We start from the raw sequence: 20,762 nt of genomic DNA on the forward strand, positions 1-20,762 counted from the left end.
TACGCTCACCATCATGTTGTGTGGTGGCTCTCTCTACGTGAGATGAAAGATATTTTTTTGACGCTCATGTTCGTCTCACGTGCTGTGAACCGAACAATCATGAAAGTCGATAGACAGCTCTAGGTCATAATGACGTCACGTTTGCGCTAGCCGCTAAGCCTTGCGAACAGTATGATAGCAGGGAAAAAAAGACGAGAGCTTATCAGAAACGACTATGTTGTTCTATTATCGAAAGTGGAAGAGAAAATTCGATCGGAAGCGGCATTTGAAAAATTGGATTTTGAGAGGCATATGGTTCAATCTTCAATGAAATATTTCTGTCATTGTAGTGACTGCTAGTCTTCTCAGATTTGTCAGTCGGATTGTTTGAATCACTTTTGAAAAACTATTCTATTCCCCTCTTTACAACAACCACTTGCCTCTCGAATGAATCACAGGCAGTGTGGCACGGAAATGTCTCACATACCTACTGAAACAATAATTCAGCCTTAACATAGGGATATGAAAGTTACCCATTGCAATTAAAACTGCTTTTGTCGCTGCGAAAACAGTTGAGACCTTGCATTTTCGTTAGCACAATTTGTTTTAGCATACTGATTTCCGTAGCCCTTGTGATGTTTGTATCTTAACGAAGTGTTGATGTGTACTGCTTGCCAACATTACAAATAACGTATCTCATGTAAATAGTACGAATTGCATTATTTGTATCTATTGTCCTTTTTAATTGTATACCTGTTTTATCATACGGAGTGAAGGCAGATATACATGACAAAGAAGATTGTAGAAAGTATCTAGAAAGTCATATAACATGTACCGCATCGATGCGTCATCTAAGGGGTTTTTCCATGTAGAGGTTGGCATACGTACTCTATCGTAAAACTTTATTAATTTTGAGGTTAATTCTCGAAAAAAAGTTGTTTTCGTTATTTTTTTGAAAAACACATGTACCTTAAATTCATAATATAATATCACACGATATTATTAATTAACATATTTCGAGCGTACTTGATTTTCCATACCAGAAAGTGTTATTTCCAACTATCTTGAAGCCATCGTCTTCCAGACTTTATGACGATTATGTTGGAATTATTCTGGAATTTATAGTAACGAGAAATGAGTACAGCAGCAGCTAAATATTTCTCAAAATTGAAGTCGACGTCCGATTCTGAGGTGTACAAGACTTTATTAGAAATTCGGAAGAATGTGTCCAACACGAAAGAAGGTGTCGAGCTTCTTCTAGACAATAAAGTTATTCAGATTTTAGTTCATTATTTGCGTAAACCAAACGAGAACATCGTAGACGTATGTTTAAGCATTTTGGGGAATGCGTGCTTACAGAGGCCTGCACGGAACCAGGTGCGTCGTTACTTAGGTTTTAAAATGTCTTTTTCGTTTTCTTTTGCCTGTAAGTTCTAGTATATTTAGATTCAACTGTTAACATTAAACGCAACGAAATGTGTAATACAATATTTTCAATGTTCTCAGGCATTAGACGCTGGAGTGTCAGAAGCTCTTGTTCAGTTACTGCGCCAAGAGGAACAGAGGGATAGTATTCGAGGAAGAGCTTGCCGTCTTGTGGGAAACCTTGCACAGGACCGCACGTTGGCAGACAGACTGCACCGTGCTGGTATTTCATCTGTTCTAGCTCCTATGAGCGGTTCAGACGGTACTAACTCTTTAGCTACCATTCAGATGCTAGTGAGAGCCATCAGGTACATACATATTGCAATCATTTTATGCCATTACTTAATTTAATAAAGTTAATGAATAACGTAATAAAATTAATGAATAACTCACTTTCCATTTTAGAATTTTTAATTCCAGTAAGGAACCTGCAAAAACTTACGTGTTATAGCAACTCTGTTCTCAATAAAAGCTATTGCTTTCACAAATTTTCTACACCATCCCTGTCTGGCTACTTATTACCAAGTCATGTCGCCCACCTTTTCTAGGAACAAGATATTTAAAACAGTATTCACCAGAATTTTGCAACCCTGTTGAAAATATTCTAACAATTTTGCTTTTGGTTATAGGCTAATTTCTTTAGCTAAACCAGTCTATGACTTCACATGTGTCTACAAGAAATTATCTCTTTTTATAACTAATAGCACTGAACTATAGTTAAATAATTTAACGTTGCTGGTTAGGTACCTGTTTTAGAAGCTTCTTTACTAATAAACTTTCATGTCAGCATATATTCCTGCTCTGTTGTAGATATAATAGTGCATTTTCTCATTTGTGTAAGTGTTTGTGACAAAACAGTAGGTCATTGCCATGTCACACATACTGCACAAATTGGACTTTTGACTTCATTTATGGTATGAGCTCCTTGTTTTTGAGCATTCCCTAAGGAAAAAAGCAATGGGGAAATTATGTAGAGACCTTCATTTATTCTTTCAAAAGAGAATCAGTATACCTCTTTTCTTATAGAACAGAATAAAGTGAAGTAAATAAATAAATAAATAAATAAGTATGATTATAATTCAAGGCTCAAAAAATTCTTGAGAAAGTACTCCAAGGATCTAAAGTAGTGTTTACCGAACCAGATACATGCATTTAGATGTAATCGACAACCTGCCAGAGCCAATTAAATTTCTTATGGATAATATAGTGAAGATTTAGAGTTGATGAAAGCATTTTTTGTTGTGTGATTTTTTTCACACTTCTGTGAAGATACTTCTTCCGATGCTGCAGTAAAAAGTGTACTATAGTTCTATTTTTTTAAAAGTGTGTAATAATTTTATAGTTATAAACATTAAAATTACTTGCTTATTGAAAAAAAATTGACCCATTTCCTGTTGTAACCTAGCAAAAACCATACCTTGATATATTTGATCACTGTGACTCTTATTTTGGGTGGCCTGTCTTGGCTGCCTTAGCATGTGTCACAGACAGAAGCCTGAAATGACAAAATGAACATCTGTATATACAATTGCATATGTAAGAGTGAATTCAGCAGCAAATATGTTCTGTGCTTACCAGATTCAAAGTGATCAGCATAGCACCAGTCCAGGAAGCCACTCGAGTTTCTTCTTCTTCCTTTCTCCTCAAACCTTTGTTGACATAAAATTGCGAGTGGGAGAACAAGTCCAGAATAGAAGATGCCAGAGCAAGAAGCTGAAGGAACCAAATACATCTCAGGCAGGCAATTTATATCAGGAAAATGAATTTCCTTGATATAAATTGATTTTAACACTACATCAGGAAGGAAGGAAGACAGATAAATGTAATAACTGAATGCTGCTACATAGCAGTGAAATGTGAAAAGATTCAAAACTTACAAAGAAGATTTGAAGTTTCTCAAACAGAGAAGTCCAGTGTGCTTACATATTCAAGAGATGCTTTCAACCTTCTGAGAAGTGTATGTTCAAAAGTTAAGTTATCCTTAGAAAGGATGACAGGTAATACAAGACCTAAGGGTGGAGGACCAATGTGTGGCCATAATACATAAAGTTCTGCTGCTGTTCCCTTCACCATTCATTTTCAGGCATTGGCTGGTCAGATATGCCACTTTATGAGATATCTCTGCAAGCTCTTGTACACAGCCCTTATTCCCTCTTGGAGTTGCACATAAAATACAGTAGGCAATTCAGATTTCGTGCCCAAGGAATCAAGTAGAGGTTACTTGTATCAAATGACATTTGCCTGATGTGCCCAAGGAAGCAATACTGATCCGTGAGAAATTACTCTACAGTGGCTACTTTCTCATTCAGGTCCATCTGCCATACTGATCAGCAGTCACAGTGTACTTGAGCATTAAATTGGTATGCTGAAACATAACACTAACATAATCCATCAGGCTGATGATATATCTTTGAGAGCAAGAAGAAAATTTCCATGCCATGGCATTGAAAGTGTGTTTTCACTTATTTTTTAACGTAATCTCCTTTTAAGCCATTGCACATCTTGTGCAAAATTTTTCAGTTGAGTAGATTCTGGATGTTAGGTAAAATACCTATCTACATGTGCAATAATCCATTCATTAGATTTAAAATATTTTCCGACTACAAACTGCATTTAGTGTGGGAACAGACATAAGTCAGAAGGTGCCAAATCTGCTGAATAGTATGACTGTCACATAATAGTTTTTACTTCAGATTTTTGTGGTTTTCCCATTGCCAATAGTCTTTTTGAGCAGGAGTCCTAATGAAAGCTGTTATAATTCTTTGCCAACCGGGCCCCTTCTCATGCATTTTTTCGTCTGATTGTTCCGAGACACTAGTGAAGTGTTCACCAGTTATTGTTTTGTCCTTTGCGAGGTAAATAATAAGAAGAAAGTAAGTCTTTCCGCTCCCGGGATTGGAATGACTCCTTACCCTCTCCTTTAAAACCCACTTCCTTTCGTCTTCCCCTCTCCTTCCCTCTTTCCTGATGAGGCAACAGTTTGTTGCGAAAGCTTGAATTTTGTGTGTATGTTTGTGTTTGTTTGTGTGTCTATCGACCTGCCAGCGCTTTTGTTCGGTAAGTCACCTCATCTTTGTTTTTATATATAGCTCTCATTATTTCATTAGAATTAAGAGTCAGTTGTATTTTACAAGAACTGTATTTTCTGAATCTGTGCTGGCTGTATGTGAATATATCATTTTCTTCAAGATATTTTATAACTTTCGAACATAGTACATGTTCCCAAATCCTCTGCATATTGATACAGTGATATGAGTCTATAATTCAGAAGAGTACTGACAGGCTGTTGTGTTCCCTTAAACTGAATTTAAAAAATGTTTATTCACTTTAATTTGTGTTTGCTCAGCATCTGAAGATTCAGATTGCGCTTTTCAGGTAAGAAACAGAGAAAGCAGAACAACATGAAACAATAATCTCTAATATAATTTGTCCAGTTTATTTTTTATTTTACACTATATATATATCTCTTCCATCCTTCTGTTCTTTTGTGCAGACAGAAGATCTATGAATAGAATAATTTTATTTTAATGAACAATTTCAAATTTATTTCTTTGGACACTGTTAGTTCTTCTGGTGATAAATAAAATAAAATTGTTCATTTAATATGATTATTTTTTGCTTTATTTAGACTGATTACAAATTATTTTCGGCTTAGGTTTGCAAATAAAATTTTCTCAGATCGCAATAATTGAATTCATTTTGCATAAATAGACTGTTTTCTATTTATTGGCAGCTGTATTTGTATCACTACAAATCCTTTTTTTTTAAAAAAAAAAAAAAAAAAAAAAAAAAAAAAAAAAAAAAAAAAAAAAAGACATAACAGTGACCCAAAGAGTAAATACATTGATACAACTATTTCCTTTAGATTTTGGCGGTACAACAAGAAATTCAGAATTGAAAGAGGAGTTACACGGGGAAATTTCATAACACTAAAAGTTTTCTCAGCATACCCAAAAGAACCATAAGTTGGGAAAACAAAGGAGGAATATGGATTAATAGAACACTCGTAAACCACTATTTTTGCTGATGACATTACACTGTTTGCCCCTAGTGGAGATAGACTTCAACTGATGGAAGAATATAACAGGGAAGCATAACAGTAGGACTGAAAATCAATGATAATACATCTTAAAATGTGCAGTAAATACATCAAAAAGACAATTGCATAATTAACCATGAAGTCTTAGAACCAGATACAGTTTTTATATCTGGCGCAGGTGAGGACAGCAACCGACAGATATAAAAGAAATACGTACAACATCCAAAGTTTTGTATTTTTCATTCATAGCTAAACAAAAGTATAAAAGTTGGTCTGGAGTGTGGCCCCCCCCCCCCCCCCTTCTTTTTCTTTTTTAGTGAAGGTTTGGTGTGTCTGAAATAGAAAGTATACAAACTATATATTTCTAGAGTTCTCACTTATGCTATGTGAGGTAAGCCAGGAAGACAAAAAATGATTGAGGGAACAGATGAGAATCAAGACAGTTATGATGGTTGTGAAAATTGGGTGGGTATTAGCGGGACATGCAGCCAAGCAAATGGACAGTACAATAGACCCAGGATGTTCTCTGCTTGATTCCAATAGATAAGGACAGACATGTGAAAAGATGTGGGAGCTGCATGGATGCATGTCACTGAAGACCACACTGTATGGAAAAGGCTAGAGAAGGCATGTATCCAACAGTGGATGGTAGATGGCTGTTTCTTTTGATGGTGATATCGAAACTGTACCAACTATTATATGTAAAATAAAGTAAACACAACTACTTGTCTGTAGAGGATTTGTGCATTGTGCACAGAAATATCTAATAGAAAATGGTTAAGCTAGCTTTTGAGCTCTTACACATATGTTTGGGTTTCTGTGTAGTTGTGTATGTGGATGTTGTACTCTTACTAGAGAGAGAGCAAGAGCTCGGAAGCTAGTGTTAACTGTTTTCTGTTACACAGTTCTGTGCTCCATTAACCAGTCCTCTATAGGTAAGTGGTTACATTTTACTTATTTGATGTATTTTCCATCCAGGCAATTCCATTATTGTTATGTACAAACAATTGGTAATTTGGTCTGTAATGAATGTCAGTAAAATAATTAGTTACTAAACTATGAGACGGAATTGTTGATCAATAGCTACCTTCAGTAGGCAAAATAATGAGTACTTCTGATAAACACATATATAGGTACAAGTACATTGTACTGTCGTTGCTTTTGGAGCGGTGTTCTTGATTGATTTTTTTTTATATGGATAATTATTTATTTGTGTGCTCCACTGATCCAATTTGTGACCTGTTGTTGCAGTGAAGAGTCAGTTTTACAATTATAGTATGCTTTCTCAGTGACGAATTTGGCAACATGCTGACCATTTACTTGAGTGTCTGAAGAGTACTTTTTTAAACGTGTAGCGATTCATGTTTAACTATGTACTCTCTCTCTCTCTCTCTCTCTCTCTCTCTCTCTCTCTCTCTCTCTAACTAACTAACTCCAAGAACTCACAGGACATGAGAAATTTAATTCTTTCCTAACAGTATTCATACAAAATTATAAATCCATCTTCCTTTACAACAGTTTGTGAAGAACTGCAGGGGAACGGGAGAGAAATGCTAGCTTTTATCTGGAATCAAAGTATTTTGTCCCAGGAAGAGTGAGTTTCGTGTATTGCAGAAGACTAGCTCTAGTCAAGATTAAAACGGACATTACAACCAATATTGGGAAATTCTGAACCATATCACTAAAAAGGCAAAAACCTTGTACTATAAACAAAAATTCCAAAAACAAAGCAAAAGCAATTTAAATCATTAGTAGACCTGAAATGAATGAACTTAGTAAGGAAAATGAAAGAAGCCTGGAGATACTAGAAGGTTTTAGATAGGTTATATAATGGTAAGACAGAGATTCAGGAAACAGGTTTCAAATTGTAAGGCATTTCCAGGGGCAGATGTGGACTCTGACTACAATCTATTGGTTATGGACTGTAGATTAAAACTGAAGAAACTGCAAAAATGTGAGAATTTGAGGAGATGGGACCTGGATAAACTGAAAGAACCAGAGGTTGTAGAGACTTTCAGAGAGAGCATTAGGGAACGATTGACAAAATGTGGGAAAGAAATACAGTAGAAGAAGAAAGGGTAGCTTTGAGAGATGAAATATTGAAGGCAGCAGAGGATCACGTAGGTAAAAAGATGAGAGCTAATAGAAATCCTTGGGTAACAGAAGAGATATTGAATTTAATTGATAAAAGGAGAAAATACAAAAATGCAGTAAATGAAGTAGACAAAAAGGAATACAAACGTCTCAAAAAATAGATCGACATGAAGCGCAAAATGGCTAAGCCGGGATGGCTAGATGGTAAGATAGATACTGCCTACAGGAAAATTAAAGACTTCTTTAGAGATAAGAGAACCACTTGCATAAATATCAAAAGCTCAGATGGAAACCCAGTTCTTAGCAAAGAAGGCAAAGCAGGAAGTTGGAAGGAGTATATAGTGAGTTTATACAAGGGCGGTGTTCTTGAGGACAATATTATGGAAATGGAAGAGAATTTAGATGAAGATGAAATGGGAGATACGATACTGCAGGAAGAGTTTGACAGAGCACTGAAAGACCCCAGTCGAAACAAGGTCCTGGGAGTAGACAACATTCCATTAGAACTACTGAAAGCCTTCGGAGAGCCAGGCCTAACAAAACTCTACCATCTAGTGAGCAGCATGTATGAGACAGGTGAAATAACCTCAGACTTCAAGAAGAATATAATAATTCCAATCCCAAAGAAAGCAGGTGTTGACAGAGGTGAAAATTACCGAACTGTCAGTTTAATAAGTCACAACTGCAAAATACTTACACGAATTCTTTACAGACGAATGGAGAAACTGGTAGTAGCCGACCTCGGGGAAGATCAGTTTGGATTCCGTAGAAATGTTGGAACACGTGAGGCAATACTGACCCCACGACTTATCTTAGAAGCTAGATTAAGGAAAGGCAAACCTATGTTTCTAGCATTTGTAGACTTAGAGAAAGCTTTTGACAATGTTGACTGGAATACCCTCTTTCGAATTTTGAAGGTGGCAGGGGTAAAATACATGGAGCGAAGGGCTAGTTACAATTGGTACAGAAACCAGATGGCAGTTATAAGAATCGAGGGGCATGAAAGGAAAGCAGTGGTTGGGAAGGAAGTGAGACAGGGTTGTAGCCTATCCCCAATGTTATTCAATCTGTGTATTGAGCAAGTAGTAAAGGAAAGAAAAGAAAAGTTCGGAGTAGGTATTAAAATCCATGGAGAAGAAATAAAAACTTTGAGGTTCGCTGATGACATTGTAATTCTGTCGGAGACAGCAAAGGACTTGGAAGAGCAGTTGAACGGAATGGACAGTGTCTTGAAAGGAGGGTATAAGACGAACATCAACAAAAGCAAAATGAGGATAATGGAATGTAGTTGAATCAAGTCGGGTGATGCTGAGAGAATTAGATTAGGAAATGATACACTTAAAGTAGTAAAGAAGTTTTGCTATTTGGGGAGCAAAATAACTGATGATGGTTGAAGTAGTGAGGATGTAAAATGTATTGGTTAAAAACGGTCTCGGTTGCAATTTTAGTTTTTTATTCTTCAACGACGCGTTTCGTCTTATTTAGGCATCTTCCGATTATCTGCATAGAAAACAGAGAACAAATACATCTATTTAAGAATCATGATCGCGTTGTGCAGACTTGGATAACCTATAAGCTTGTATAAACATATCAACTATTTAAAGAGCAAATACCTTAATTTGGTATTTCTTAGAAGAATCTTTGTGTCAGTGTAGCCAAAGGGCATCGTTGAATATATCAGGCCAACACCGCCTTCGTTAAACTCAGTAAAAACTAGTAATATAAAATAATAAAATCATTACCTTTTCTAAATGGATGTGAGAGGCACCAAGATCTGCATAAAGAGTTCCCGTTCACAGGAGCGAGTAACAGAATAAGATGGGGGCTCAGGTAGTAAGCATAATGCGCCATAACGTTGTGTGCCAGTACTGAAGCCTAAGCTGCGACGCAGCAGTGATAAAAATGGGAGATCGTAAACTGGATATACATACGTACATCATACAATGCCCAAGGGGGGCAAAATTACCTAATTACAAGTAAATAAAGTGTTTGACTTTGTCTCTACAGTTGAGAACTTGCTTCAAGTTAGGTTGCCCTGTTATATGACACGGGACTCTCATTGAAGAGGATGATGACATAAATTCCTGTCAAGACATCCAGATTTGGATTTTCCGTGTTTCTCTTAAATCACTCAAAGGGAAATACAGGATGGTTATTTGAAAAAGATATAGTCGATTTTCTTTTCCATCCATCCCCACATGAGCTAGCATTTTGTGTCTAGTGACCTTGTTGTTGAGGGGACATTAATCACCAAGCTTTCTTCCTTCCTTCAAGAACTTTCTTTCCAGATTGTTCCAAATGGAAATATCTTACATTTAATTGATCTACAGTAGAAGCTCTTAGCAGGTATTGTCATTTATTTCAAGTTCTGTTGATGTCATATCATGAGCACATCACGTGGGATATGGAATGAGTCAAATACAAATATATTTATAAAACATTCATTTTTATATTATTGATCTTCATTTTTTAAAAATTAAAAAATACTAGGTAAATTACATATACCAAGTGCTTCTTTAAGATAGCAACATCCCCCATTATTGCACTTTCTTAACACACAAAAAAGGTGATGTACATGTCACAGCAGATTCGCTTCTGAAATGATAATTTTCTGCTATATACCATCAAAGAACAGTAAAGTACTTGTTTAATGTTTCCTCTCCTGTTGCTTTTTCACTTCTTTAAGACACACACTTGCAAAATTTATGAAAATCTGACATTGGTTTCAAATGAACTAGGTGGTCATTTTACAGAGGATATGTTGTGGAATCCCCTTTGCAGGTTGTACCTGTGTATATTTTGTGTCATCCTTTGAATTACTAAAACCATATAGGACAATTACCCTTCACTTTTGTATTACTTTCATTTTTATATGAACGATTGGCCTCAATCTTCACCCAACAGTTTCCCCTTACTCTGTCCAGCCAGACCCTCCCAAATCAATTCCCGATGTAGCCTTCAGCATGTGCTGCTTCCCACTGGCTGCTACAACTGTACTTGCCACCCTTCCATTCCACATTCCTAGCCAGCAAATCTGCCTCCCTCCGAGCTTCTAGCCACAAACCCCCAATCTCTCTCTGTATCTCATGCATCTCTTTCCTTATACCCACCCCATCCAACACTACCCCCACCATTATGAGACCACTTGCTGCAAAATAGCATTGGCACTGTAAGTTTAGTGGGCACCATGTAGGGGGATAGGCATATGTGTGTGTGTGTGTGTGTGTGTGTGTGTGTGTGTGTGTCCATACTCTCACTCATCAAAAGATAACTCTGAAAGACAGCAAGTTTTTCCTATCAACAACTCAACACTTCTGCTTTTCGGCGAGTGGTCTCCTTTAATCCTAAAGTATTTACATCATACAAGAACTTTCCTACAACATTCTGTGCCATCAATTTATCAGTGTTAACTCTCTGTGTTGTGGTTTCCAGAAAGTATTTGTTCCCATATGCTAAGAATTTTCAAAAATGTAAAGAAATTGCCATAGCTTCCAGTGTCGTGGGTAGTGTCTGAGATGCAGTCACTTATTGTTTCCCTTCACTGTCTACCATTAAAGTTTACTATTTCATCATAGGCATCTTGCAACATATTTTTACACAGTACATGTAAGAACAAAGCAAAAAATGATATATTCGTGCGTGTGTCTGGGTATTAGACTGACTGGAGTTTGCGTGCAGAAATTTCTTCCATTACTTCTTCAGCCTCTAGACTTATCTATAGAAGATAGTTCTACACTTTTAATGGTTTTGATTAAACAAATTTGGCCATGTTTAATGTATGAAGTACCTATCCAGTGATCATTTAAATATTATCACCAGATGCCTACTAAGTGGCTACACATGTTATCTGCCATATCCTTTTCAGATTTTGTGTGTAGTGTAAATCCAAGAATTTCCTATATTGTTGTACAATTACTAATGCAAGTACTCAGTGCATAAGTTTGAGAACTTCAATCATTTTCTAGTAATTTTGTCATATTTGCAGATTGCTGTGGAGTGTTTCTCAGTATAGAACAGAGATGTTGGAACTCAATTTGGTCCAGAATGTAGCAGTTCATTTAAAGACATCACAGGAAAGTGCTGTGGGAAAAGAACTTGTGAAAGCGGTGCTCAAGGCACTCACTGTAATAACAAACCATTGTACTGATGTTTGTGCTGAACAGGTCTGAATTTTCTTTAGTAACATTACTTGATCTCATTGTAATCTTGTAAATTGGTTGTAGTCTTTTTTGTTTTGTTTCATAAAATTTCACATTGCTACAATTTGTGACATGTTTACAATAAATGATTATTATTTAATAGAATAATAGCAACCTGTGCAGAAAAACTTTAGAATAGGGGGAGAGAGCTTATTCTGTATGTTTAGTACAAAATCTGACTTATTCAGACACGATTTGCCACACTTTTCATTTGACAACTCACTTTTTTGCAAACTCTCTCTCTCTCTCTCTCTCTCTCTCTCTCTCTCTCTCTCTCTTTTTGAGGCGGTGACTGGCAGTGATTTTCATATACTTTCTTTGAATCTATATTTGTAAAACAAATGGAATTATACATTGGAACTATAATATGAGCTACTTAATTTACTTTTTAGTCACTGTTTACACTTTTTGTATGTCCCCGCATTGTTCTCCCTCAGCATGGATGTCACACAGTGCTGTGTGTATACTTGACAGGGAATTTCACCACATCTTGATTGTGCGACATTTCTTGGCACTTGGAAATGCTTTGTATCCTTGTCAGCTGGCAGTTGACTTCTTAGTTTTGGATGCTCATGTGCATTATTACCAGTGAGAAAATAGGCTGGTTTCAGTTATCAGTAGAAATGTCGATTAGTTTATCTTTAATCTTGAAGATGAAGAACTTGAATAAACATTGCATAACTTAATAAGGACCTTCGTATTCTTGTGTGTATCCCCTCTTTATCATATATGTTCTAACAAAGACATGACTTACACTTTTAAGATCCTTTTGGATGAATGGAGATTGCTTGGCCTTGGGGAAATACTCATTAGATTTTATGTGAGTCATCATTTTCTTCAGTTCAGTGACAAAAGTTGGAAGGTCACTGTCGGTTGTGATATGAGGTTCGTGGAAGAAGTTTCTCCTGAGTTCATAGCAATAACATACAACATTTCTGCTATTGTAGAATGGCTTTCATTCCAGGAGGAGAAATGGAAACCAAGTAATATTGTATGTAACATCTTATTTCATTTGTTTCTAGTGTAGACTCATATGGCACTCTTTAGCATAGTGCGAAATCTGTCAATTTTTCCATTAGCCAGTAGTGGGTGGTACACAGTAGTTGTAGTCAGTTTATAGCCACAAATCTGTGCCAAGGCTCAGGGTATACTAGATTGAAACTAATGTTCCTTGACCTGTTATTAATTTTTGTGGTGTACCAAAATCAGATAACTGAGAAATTAAAAAACACTCTTGCAACTGTCTCTGCTTCAATGTTTTGGAGGGGCACAACTTCTGTCCAATTGGTGAGTCTGTCTATACAAGTTAAACAGTAAGCAAATCAATCAAAAGGTGCTAGAGGACTTACAAGGCAAATATGTACCACCTCAATCTGTTCATTGAAGCTGGAGAATTTTTGAAAAGATGATTTAGTATGCCTTGTAATTTTGCTCTTCTGGCTGAATGTACGTGGTATAGTCCATTGTTTCACATCCTTCTTAAAATTTGAGCAAACAGTCTTGGATAATATGAGAGATATCATACTTGCATGAGTCAAGTTGTAACAATGTTTAAAAACTTTGGTCCTAAATTGTTTGGGAACATATGGACAGATCATTTCTGTTGATATATCACATTATAGCCGTAATGCACCAAGTTTAGTTAACTGTTTAAATTTCAGTAAAGTGCTACAACTTGACTGTAGGTGTTGAAGTTTTTGGTCTTTTTCTTGAGCAACAGCTATTGAATTGTAATCTGTCATCTCTAATTCTTCCGTCTTAGACAGATGACAGGCCACTACATTTTTCTGTGCCAGAACATAATGCAAATCAGTTGTGAACTGAGAAATATAGGGGAGATAACAGAGTTACAGTGATGAAGCTTTCTCATTCTTTTGTTTGAATGCATAAGTTAATGGGGCATGATGTGTGTAAACAGAAATGTCCTTCCTTCAAGTAGATATGTGAATTGTTTTATTGCTAAATAAATAGTGAGACATTATCTGTCATAAGCTGAGTAATTCTTCTGGGCAAGGGAATGACATTGGGGGGGGGGGGGGGGGGGGACAATTTTCTTACGAATTCCATCTTACAGCGAAGTTTGGTGCATCCACAAACAATGCAGGTTCATACTCCAACATTAGTAGTGCAGCTCAGTTGAGACTTCCCATGCATTGTTCAATTTTTTTTATTTCTCCTGGAGTGCAGTTGATATTCTTTTTGTTATTTTTCTTACTACCCTTCAGATGATCATTTAGAGGAGCTTGGTTTAATGCAGCATTTTCAAGGTGATGGCAATAGAAGTTGAGTGTGACAAGCAGTGCTCACAATTGTTTGAAAGTTCCTGGATGAAGTACGTGTAGAATGGCTGTTACTGTCTCCAAGTCTGGTTTGGTACCTTCTGGCATAATTATGCAGCCCAAAGAGTTCTTTTCTGAGTACCAAACATAGACGTTCAAAGATTAATCATCAGACCATACTTATCAAGATGTTCAAAAAGTGTGGTTATACTTTCCAAGTGCTGTTCTTCTGAACTGGACACTGAACATGAGGTTTTATTTCTCCTTTTAGTATGACGCATGGTTTTGTTAACCGAAGAAATATTCTGAAAATTTACAGGAGATTTGAAGGTAACTAGCTTTATCATTTGCTTCAGTACATGTTACATTTCCCTTTTGTTTGAACTGAATGTTGTTATCAATCTCTCGATTTGACATCAACCACAAGGTGAAAACAATGAACGAAGCTGGTGCCCAATATGTCTTTTGAAGCGCCTGTGAAGTAAATGAACATTGAAAGTTGTGTCCTAATGTGAGGTCAACATTCGGCAATTTTGAGCCGTAGATTAGAATTTGAGAACCATTCACTGCAAACTGTTAATATTCAGCTGCTTCTATTTTGTCAGTTTTTGTTGCTGGTAGGTAGAGACCTCTGCTCCATTGTACACGAAAAACTATTAACTCTGAGTTGTAGTCCTTAGCAAACAAATGATACTGACAGCCTGTAACAACATCTGGGGCATAATATTATGTGTCTGCCTATTCTAGTTTCTCCGATTTTGCCATTCACCAAGCTGAATATGTTTTTCTGGTGTGCTATATGGATCAAAATGAAAGTGGTAGTAGCAATACTTGCCTTTGTTATTATATCATGATCATCTTCTGCTCCTCTTACAGGAACATGGTCATCTTAGAGTCCTGTTTTTCTCTGCTGATGTCCTAGTTCATCTGTTTGCATGCACCTTCTGTGTAACTATAACATAGACTCTACAGCTCATGACAACTTTTGTAATGGGGTTGATGTTTTCATTAATTGATAACATTTCCTTCATATGATCTGCCACAAGTTATAATTTATTTAATTCTTCATAAATTGTTAAAATACTGTGAATATGGCCATAAAATTTGTCTAGCCAAACAACCGTCTATCCTATCATCTTAAAGCAATTATTAATTTGGAATATGTGTGTATTTTTTAAGCTATTTTTTTTTCATTGTAATATGATGACAAATCCAATATCATTGTCAGATGATCGCTGGATGAATCTGTTATGTCTATAAAGCAGAATGTATGTGTGTATGTTTGCATGTCTGTGATCTGCTACCAAACTCCTTGATTGACTTCAACCAAATTTGGCACAGAAACAGAAGGGATGCTGAGTATCAGCACCATGGGGTTTATATAACCTCCTAGCTCCAATAGGAGTTTAGCTATGGGTAAAAGTGTTTTCAGCAGCTGCCATATAGACTGCCCTGCATGACAGACATGTTAGTGTGAGAACAGTATTGACCGGCCAAATCAATCTACTACATGTCTGGACCAAGAAATGGTTTTCTGGGCCGCAACATATACACTACACAGTATGATATGATGTTGTGTTGGAGTAGTAATGGCACGCTTTATTGCAAGGTGGCCTGTACATCAGCACAAAGAAATTAGTTTCAAGCCCCTGCTGTGCAGCCTGCCCTGTATCACAAGTATTTTGTGGGAGTAGTATTGGCTTACTTCATTGAACTGTTTCGCATGCAATGAATTTATTTTTATCACTGAGCTGCATTGCAAGGCCTACGCCATCCGATGAGCATATCTGGGAACAGGTTGAGATGGATATAGGAGGGGTGGGCAGAGTGAAGGGGAACATTTTTCACTAATGTTATTCCTGCATAACCTTTCATTTTTAACAGCAGTTGAGTTGGCTTTAGATAGCCTAACTGCCGTTTCCAGGAACACTGTTAGGAGGCTCTCCTTAGCTAAGCAATATTTACTTGACCCAGAACTGGCAACTACACCCCAGATATTTTCAACAAATCATGGCTCCAGTGTGCTAGTAAATAATTAAACACCATAGTTTCAGTAGTTGTGCTGAAGATATGAAATGTGCTTCATCTTGGCAGAATCACATATTTGGTTTTTCAACCCAAAGTAGAAGCAATTTTGCACTGACCTTGTTCAGTTCGCCTTTTGAAGATGCAACATTCTTATGTCTCTATCACATTGGGGTAATCAATTGAGGGAGATTATTCTTTATGTTTAACATGAAGTATAATTAAACCAGACACATTTTTAGGTTGCAACAGTTTTTATTTCACAAGTTAATTCATATTTATTTTGCTGTCTTTACTCTTAAAAAAAAAAAAATGTTGCAATGACAGGCAGAGTGTTATAATTCATATTTATTTTGCTGTCTTTACTCTTAAAAAAAAAAAAATGTTGCAATGACAGGCAGAGTGTTATACATTTTTTCACACGTTTGTAAAACAAATGAACATCTAACTTGGAATTGCTTAAAATAAATAATTTACTTTTTAGTTTTCATTTTTTATATGTCTTCTAACGTTTTGACGACTTAAAGTGTGAGTGTGGGTCTGGGTTATACTGATTTATTTCCCCAAACCACATTCCACTTCTTTACGAGATGACTTACTTGGGCTTTGCAGCCACTCTTCTCTACTGGATAGCCGGCTGCTGGAAACTCTCTTGACTTCTTCTCTGTCAAATAACGCTAGGTACAGGAACTTTCAAGCCTCTTTCTGTTAGTGAAATAAGTAGCCATACAAACTTTACATTTCATCAGTCAATGATGTATTTGACTTTCAAGCACAATAAAAATTCTCACTTTCAACATAATATGTAACTTCAGTAAGTCTCTCGTACAGTCGTCTGCTAGAAACAAATTGATTTACTTTCGAAAGAAAGTCTGCTTGGACACCATGACTTTCAGAAAAAAGAGACTGAAAAGACGTCTTGCCTCTCACAAGGCTGAGTCAAGAGTCTACAAGAGTACTTTTTCAACTGTTCTTGTTTCACACAACAATAGTCAGTGACACAATGAGTACAGAGCTGCATATAGGTCCCATGGTTCTTTCTTACACACTCACTGACACATCTATGGATTGTCCGACAGGTATCTGTCGGTGCCGTTCGACTGCTGCGTCTACTTTCTTCGTGCGACTGGTTTTAAACCTGCACACACAAACATGTGATGCACAGTAGGTAGGATTTTACCACCCCACACCTGTATCTAGAATATCGTGTGTTCGAGTCGGTTGAAGGCTAGTGGTTCTAGAATTTACACAGAAATTCTCGAATCACTACTACAGTCTGCATAATGACACATACGGAAAATTGTTTCTTCTCTGGAAAATTGAAATTTTGCAGTAAGGTATGATGATTTATTAAATTAGAACATTGTACTCGTGAATGCAGTGCAGCAAATTTTTCCCATTGAGGCTGTCAAAATGTTTCTTTTCTCTATTCTGTTTTAACTAATCACTTAAAATTAATTTAAATATTGAAATTAGCTCCACATAATCTTTGTAATATTTTAATTGTGAAAATACGAGAATGATTTTATGTTGATGTATAGTAAAGACAGTTGTGTAATTGTACAGCATTAATGTTAAATACTCGTATACAATATATGAATAATTATTGTCCACCAGATTTTGGAGAATGAGTTTTCTTTGAAGCATGACTAGCTGAGAATTTCTTGTTGTGCTAGCCGTAAATGTAACATAAAACACTTTACTTGGCATTCTTAAAAATTTTTCTCTGTTGAGAATTCCTTTTATGTTCTGGTGTTGGACATCATATTTAGGAAATAATTGTGAAATTTATATAGAATATTTTTTCATCCACCATCTGCTACTTTTACTAATCCCACACATCACATTTAGAACAAACTTGTGTTTCGTACAGAGAAACATAATATCCTCTATAGGTATCAATGTGTTTCATTTACTTTGTATATTCAGCAGTAAGTTTAAGTCATGCAAACTTCAAATACTCCGTGGGATCATTTTCTGTCAACATGATCAAAGAAAGAATTCACAACAGGAAAATGGTAGACATTCAAATTAATTATAGGTCTGAATCGCAGCTAAAATTATAAAAAACTTTTAAAGGAAGAATACTGATTAATTGTAAGAATACATTTTTTGTGATAGAAGTAATAAATTTTGAGGACTGGAGCAGCCATGTGTCAATTAAATGGACAGTGAAACCATTGTTAATGTGATGAGATAAGTAAGTTGTGTGAAACTGAGATGAAGATGAGTGTCATATACTCAGACAATCAGACATTTCACTATCTCTTTTATTTCTCCATATTTAAAAAAAGAATAAGAAATACAATTCTCCCAACAGTTGAATATCATGTGGCAGCCCCTCTCTGTCTTTGCGGGGTGGGGGGGTGTAGAACTGCAGGTTATGGAGCAAGAGTAAGTTGATAGAGGAGCAGGAGCGTAAGATCTGTGCCCTTCAGGTGCAGTTGAAAAACGCACAGGAGGAGCTAGATAGGATGAGGAGGGAGAAGGGGGTTGGGGAATGGGAGCTGGCTGTTGGCAAGAGATCTGCTAGGAGAAGAAGATTTTCAGATAGTTTTACTATTGGTGTTTACAATAGATATGACCAACTGTCAGAGTCTAGTGGAGAGGAATCTCTAGTAGCTGTAGATGGCTAGAACAGTTGCAAAGTTGAAGAGGAAGAAGAAGGTTCTGCTGTTAGGTAGTTCTCATGGCAGAGGTGTAGGCCAGCAGTTGCAGGAAGTGCTGGGGAGTGAGTACTAGGTCACCAGCATTGTGAAGCCTAATGCAGGATTGGCTCAGGTGACTGTTAACATAGGGGGGTTATGTAGGGATTTTACTAAAGAGGATCAGGTAGTGATTGTGGGTGGGGCTGGTAATAGTATTGATAGGGATGGGGAGTATGACATAGATGGTGACCTGGAAAAGATAGCCACTCAGACTGGCAACACGAATGTGCATTTCGTGGAACTGTTTCAGCGCCACGATCGGCCTCATCTTAATACAGCCGTCAGGCGTAATAACATGAGACTTGGGGGTACGCTGATGACAGAAAGCATGGGTGGAACTGTTTCAGCGTCACGATCGGCCTCATCTTAATACAGCCGTCAGGCGTAATAACATGAGACTTGGGGGTGCGCTGATGACAGAAAGCATGGGTCACATTTCAGTGGTGTTGGTGGAGTCTATCAGCAGGACGGGTTTCACTAGACATGGCCTGAATCTCAACAGTTATGGGAAGGGGAGGTTGGCAAAGCTTATAGGTGACAGCATAGGTGGGGTTGGTGGGATCACTCATGGGAAAATTCCTGCAGTAGTGGGTGTTAGAGCTGCACCTTTTTTAGATTGAAGTCAGCTGATAGGCATTCCTGCTTAAGGGAAGTCTCTCTAACAAAGGAACCACTTTTGACAAAGCTTAGGTATCCGAGTAATGAGGGAATTAGTATATTTCATCAAAATATACAAGGTATTAGAGATAAAGTTAGTGAACTGCTTATAGATGTTGACTCTGAAATTATTGGTATATCTGAACACTTCTTAAATAAGGAGATAATTCAGAGGCATCCTTTACCAGGATACAGGTTGGCTGGCAGCTTTTCGAGGAGCTCTTTGCGGTGTGGGGGACTAGCCATGTATGTGAAAAACGGCATCCCACTTGAGTCAATTGATGTGTCAAAGTACTGCACTGAAAAGGTGTTTGAATGTTGTGCAGGTGTGGTTAAATTTAATGGAGCTAAATTTCTAACTGTTGTTATTTATAGGTCCCCAGACTCCGATTTCACAACATTTTTGCTAAAGCTAGAGGAGGTTCTTGGTTCACTTTATAGGAAATATAAAAAGTTAGTTATATGTGGTGACTTCAATATTAATTGTATAAGTGATTGTGCAAGGAAGAGGATGCTGGTAGGCCTCCTTAATTCATATAATCTTATGCAAACCGTATTCTTTCCAACGAGAGTGCAAGGGAACAGTAGAACAACCATAGACAATATTTTTGTTCATTCCTAATTACTAGAAGGGCATTCTGTTAGCAAAAAGGTGAATGGCCTTTCAGATCATGGTGCACAAATTTTAACTCTAAAAGATTTTTGTGCTGCAACACGTGTTAAATATAGTCATCAGCTGTTTAGGAAAGCTGATCCAGTTGCTGTAGAGACCTTTGTAAACCTTATCAAGGAACAAGAGCGGCAAGATGTTTATAGCGCTGATACAGTAGACGATAAATATAATGCTTTTCTCAAGACTTTTCTCGTGCTCTTTGAAAGTTGCTTTCCATTAGAACGTTCAAAACAGGGTGCTAGCACAAACAGGCAGCCTGGGTGGCTGACTAGAGGGATAAGAATATCTTGTAGAACAAAGTGGCAATTATATCAAAATGTTAGAAACAGTCAAAATCTAAATGCAGCAGCCCATTACAAACAGTATTGTAAGGTGCTTAAAATGTTATTAGGAAGGCAAAAAGTATGCAGATAGAATAGCTAAGTCTCAGGATAAAATTAAAACCATACGGTCAGTCGTAAAGGAAGTGGCTGGTCTGCAGAGACAGGTCAAGGATATAGAATCAGTGCGTAGTGGGAATTTCCGTGTTACTGATAAGTCGCATATATGTACAGTAGTTAATAATCACTTTCTGAATATAGCAGGTGAACTAAATAGAAACCTAGTCCCAACAGGGAATCATATAGCGCTCTTAGAAAAAAGTGTTCCGAGGCTGTTACCTGAAATGCTCCTCCATGATACTGA

General features: G+C 36.9%; 1 protein-coding gene across 2 annotated transcripts in view; it reads left to right on the top strand.

The window, feature by feature from the left end:
* The first annotated feature begins 734 nt into the window (after positions 1–734).
* LOC124615086 (armadillo repeat-containing protein 5-like) overlaps positions 735–20,762 on the top strand; it is a 186,947-nt gene continuing 166,919 nt past the window's right edge. Inside the window, exons 1-3 of one of the 2 annotated variants that reach the window (XM_047143000.1) lie at positions 735–853; positions 1,486–1,712; positions 11,523–11,700. In XM_047143000.1, the coding sequence (XP_046998956.1) occupies positions 809–853; positions 1,486–1,712; positions 11,523–11,700 (450 nt within the window). In that variant the 5' untranslated portion in view covers positions 735–808. Of the gene's footprint in view, positions 854–879; positions 1,357–1,485; positions 1,713–11,522; positions 11,701–20,762 lie in introns of those variants that run through there. The other variant, XM_047142999.1, reaches the window with a different exon arrangement.

Source organism: Schistocerca americana, chromosome 1 (genome assembly GCF_021461395.2).
Source record: "Schistocerca americana isolate TAMUIC-IGC-003095 chromosome 1, iqSchAmer2.1, whole genome shotgun sequence".
Taxonomy (NCBI): Eukaryota; Metazoa; Arthropoda; class Insecta; order Orthoptera; family Acrididae; genus Schistocerca; species Schistocerca americana.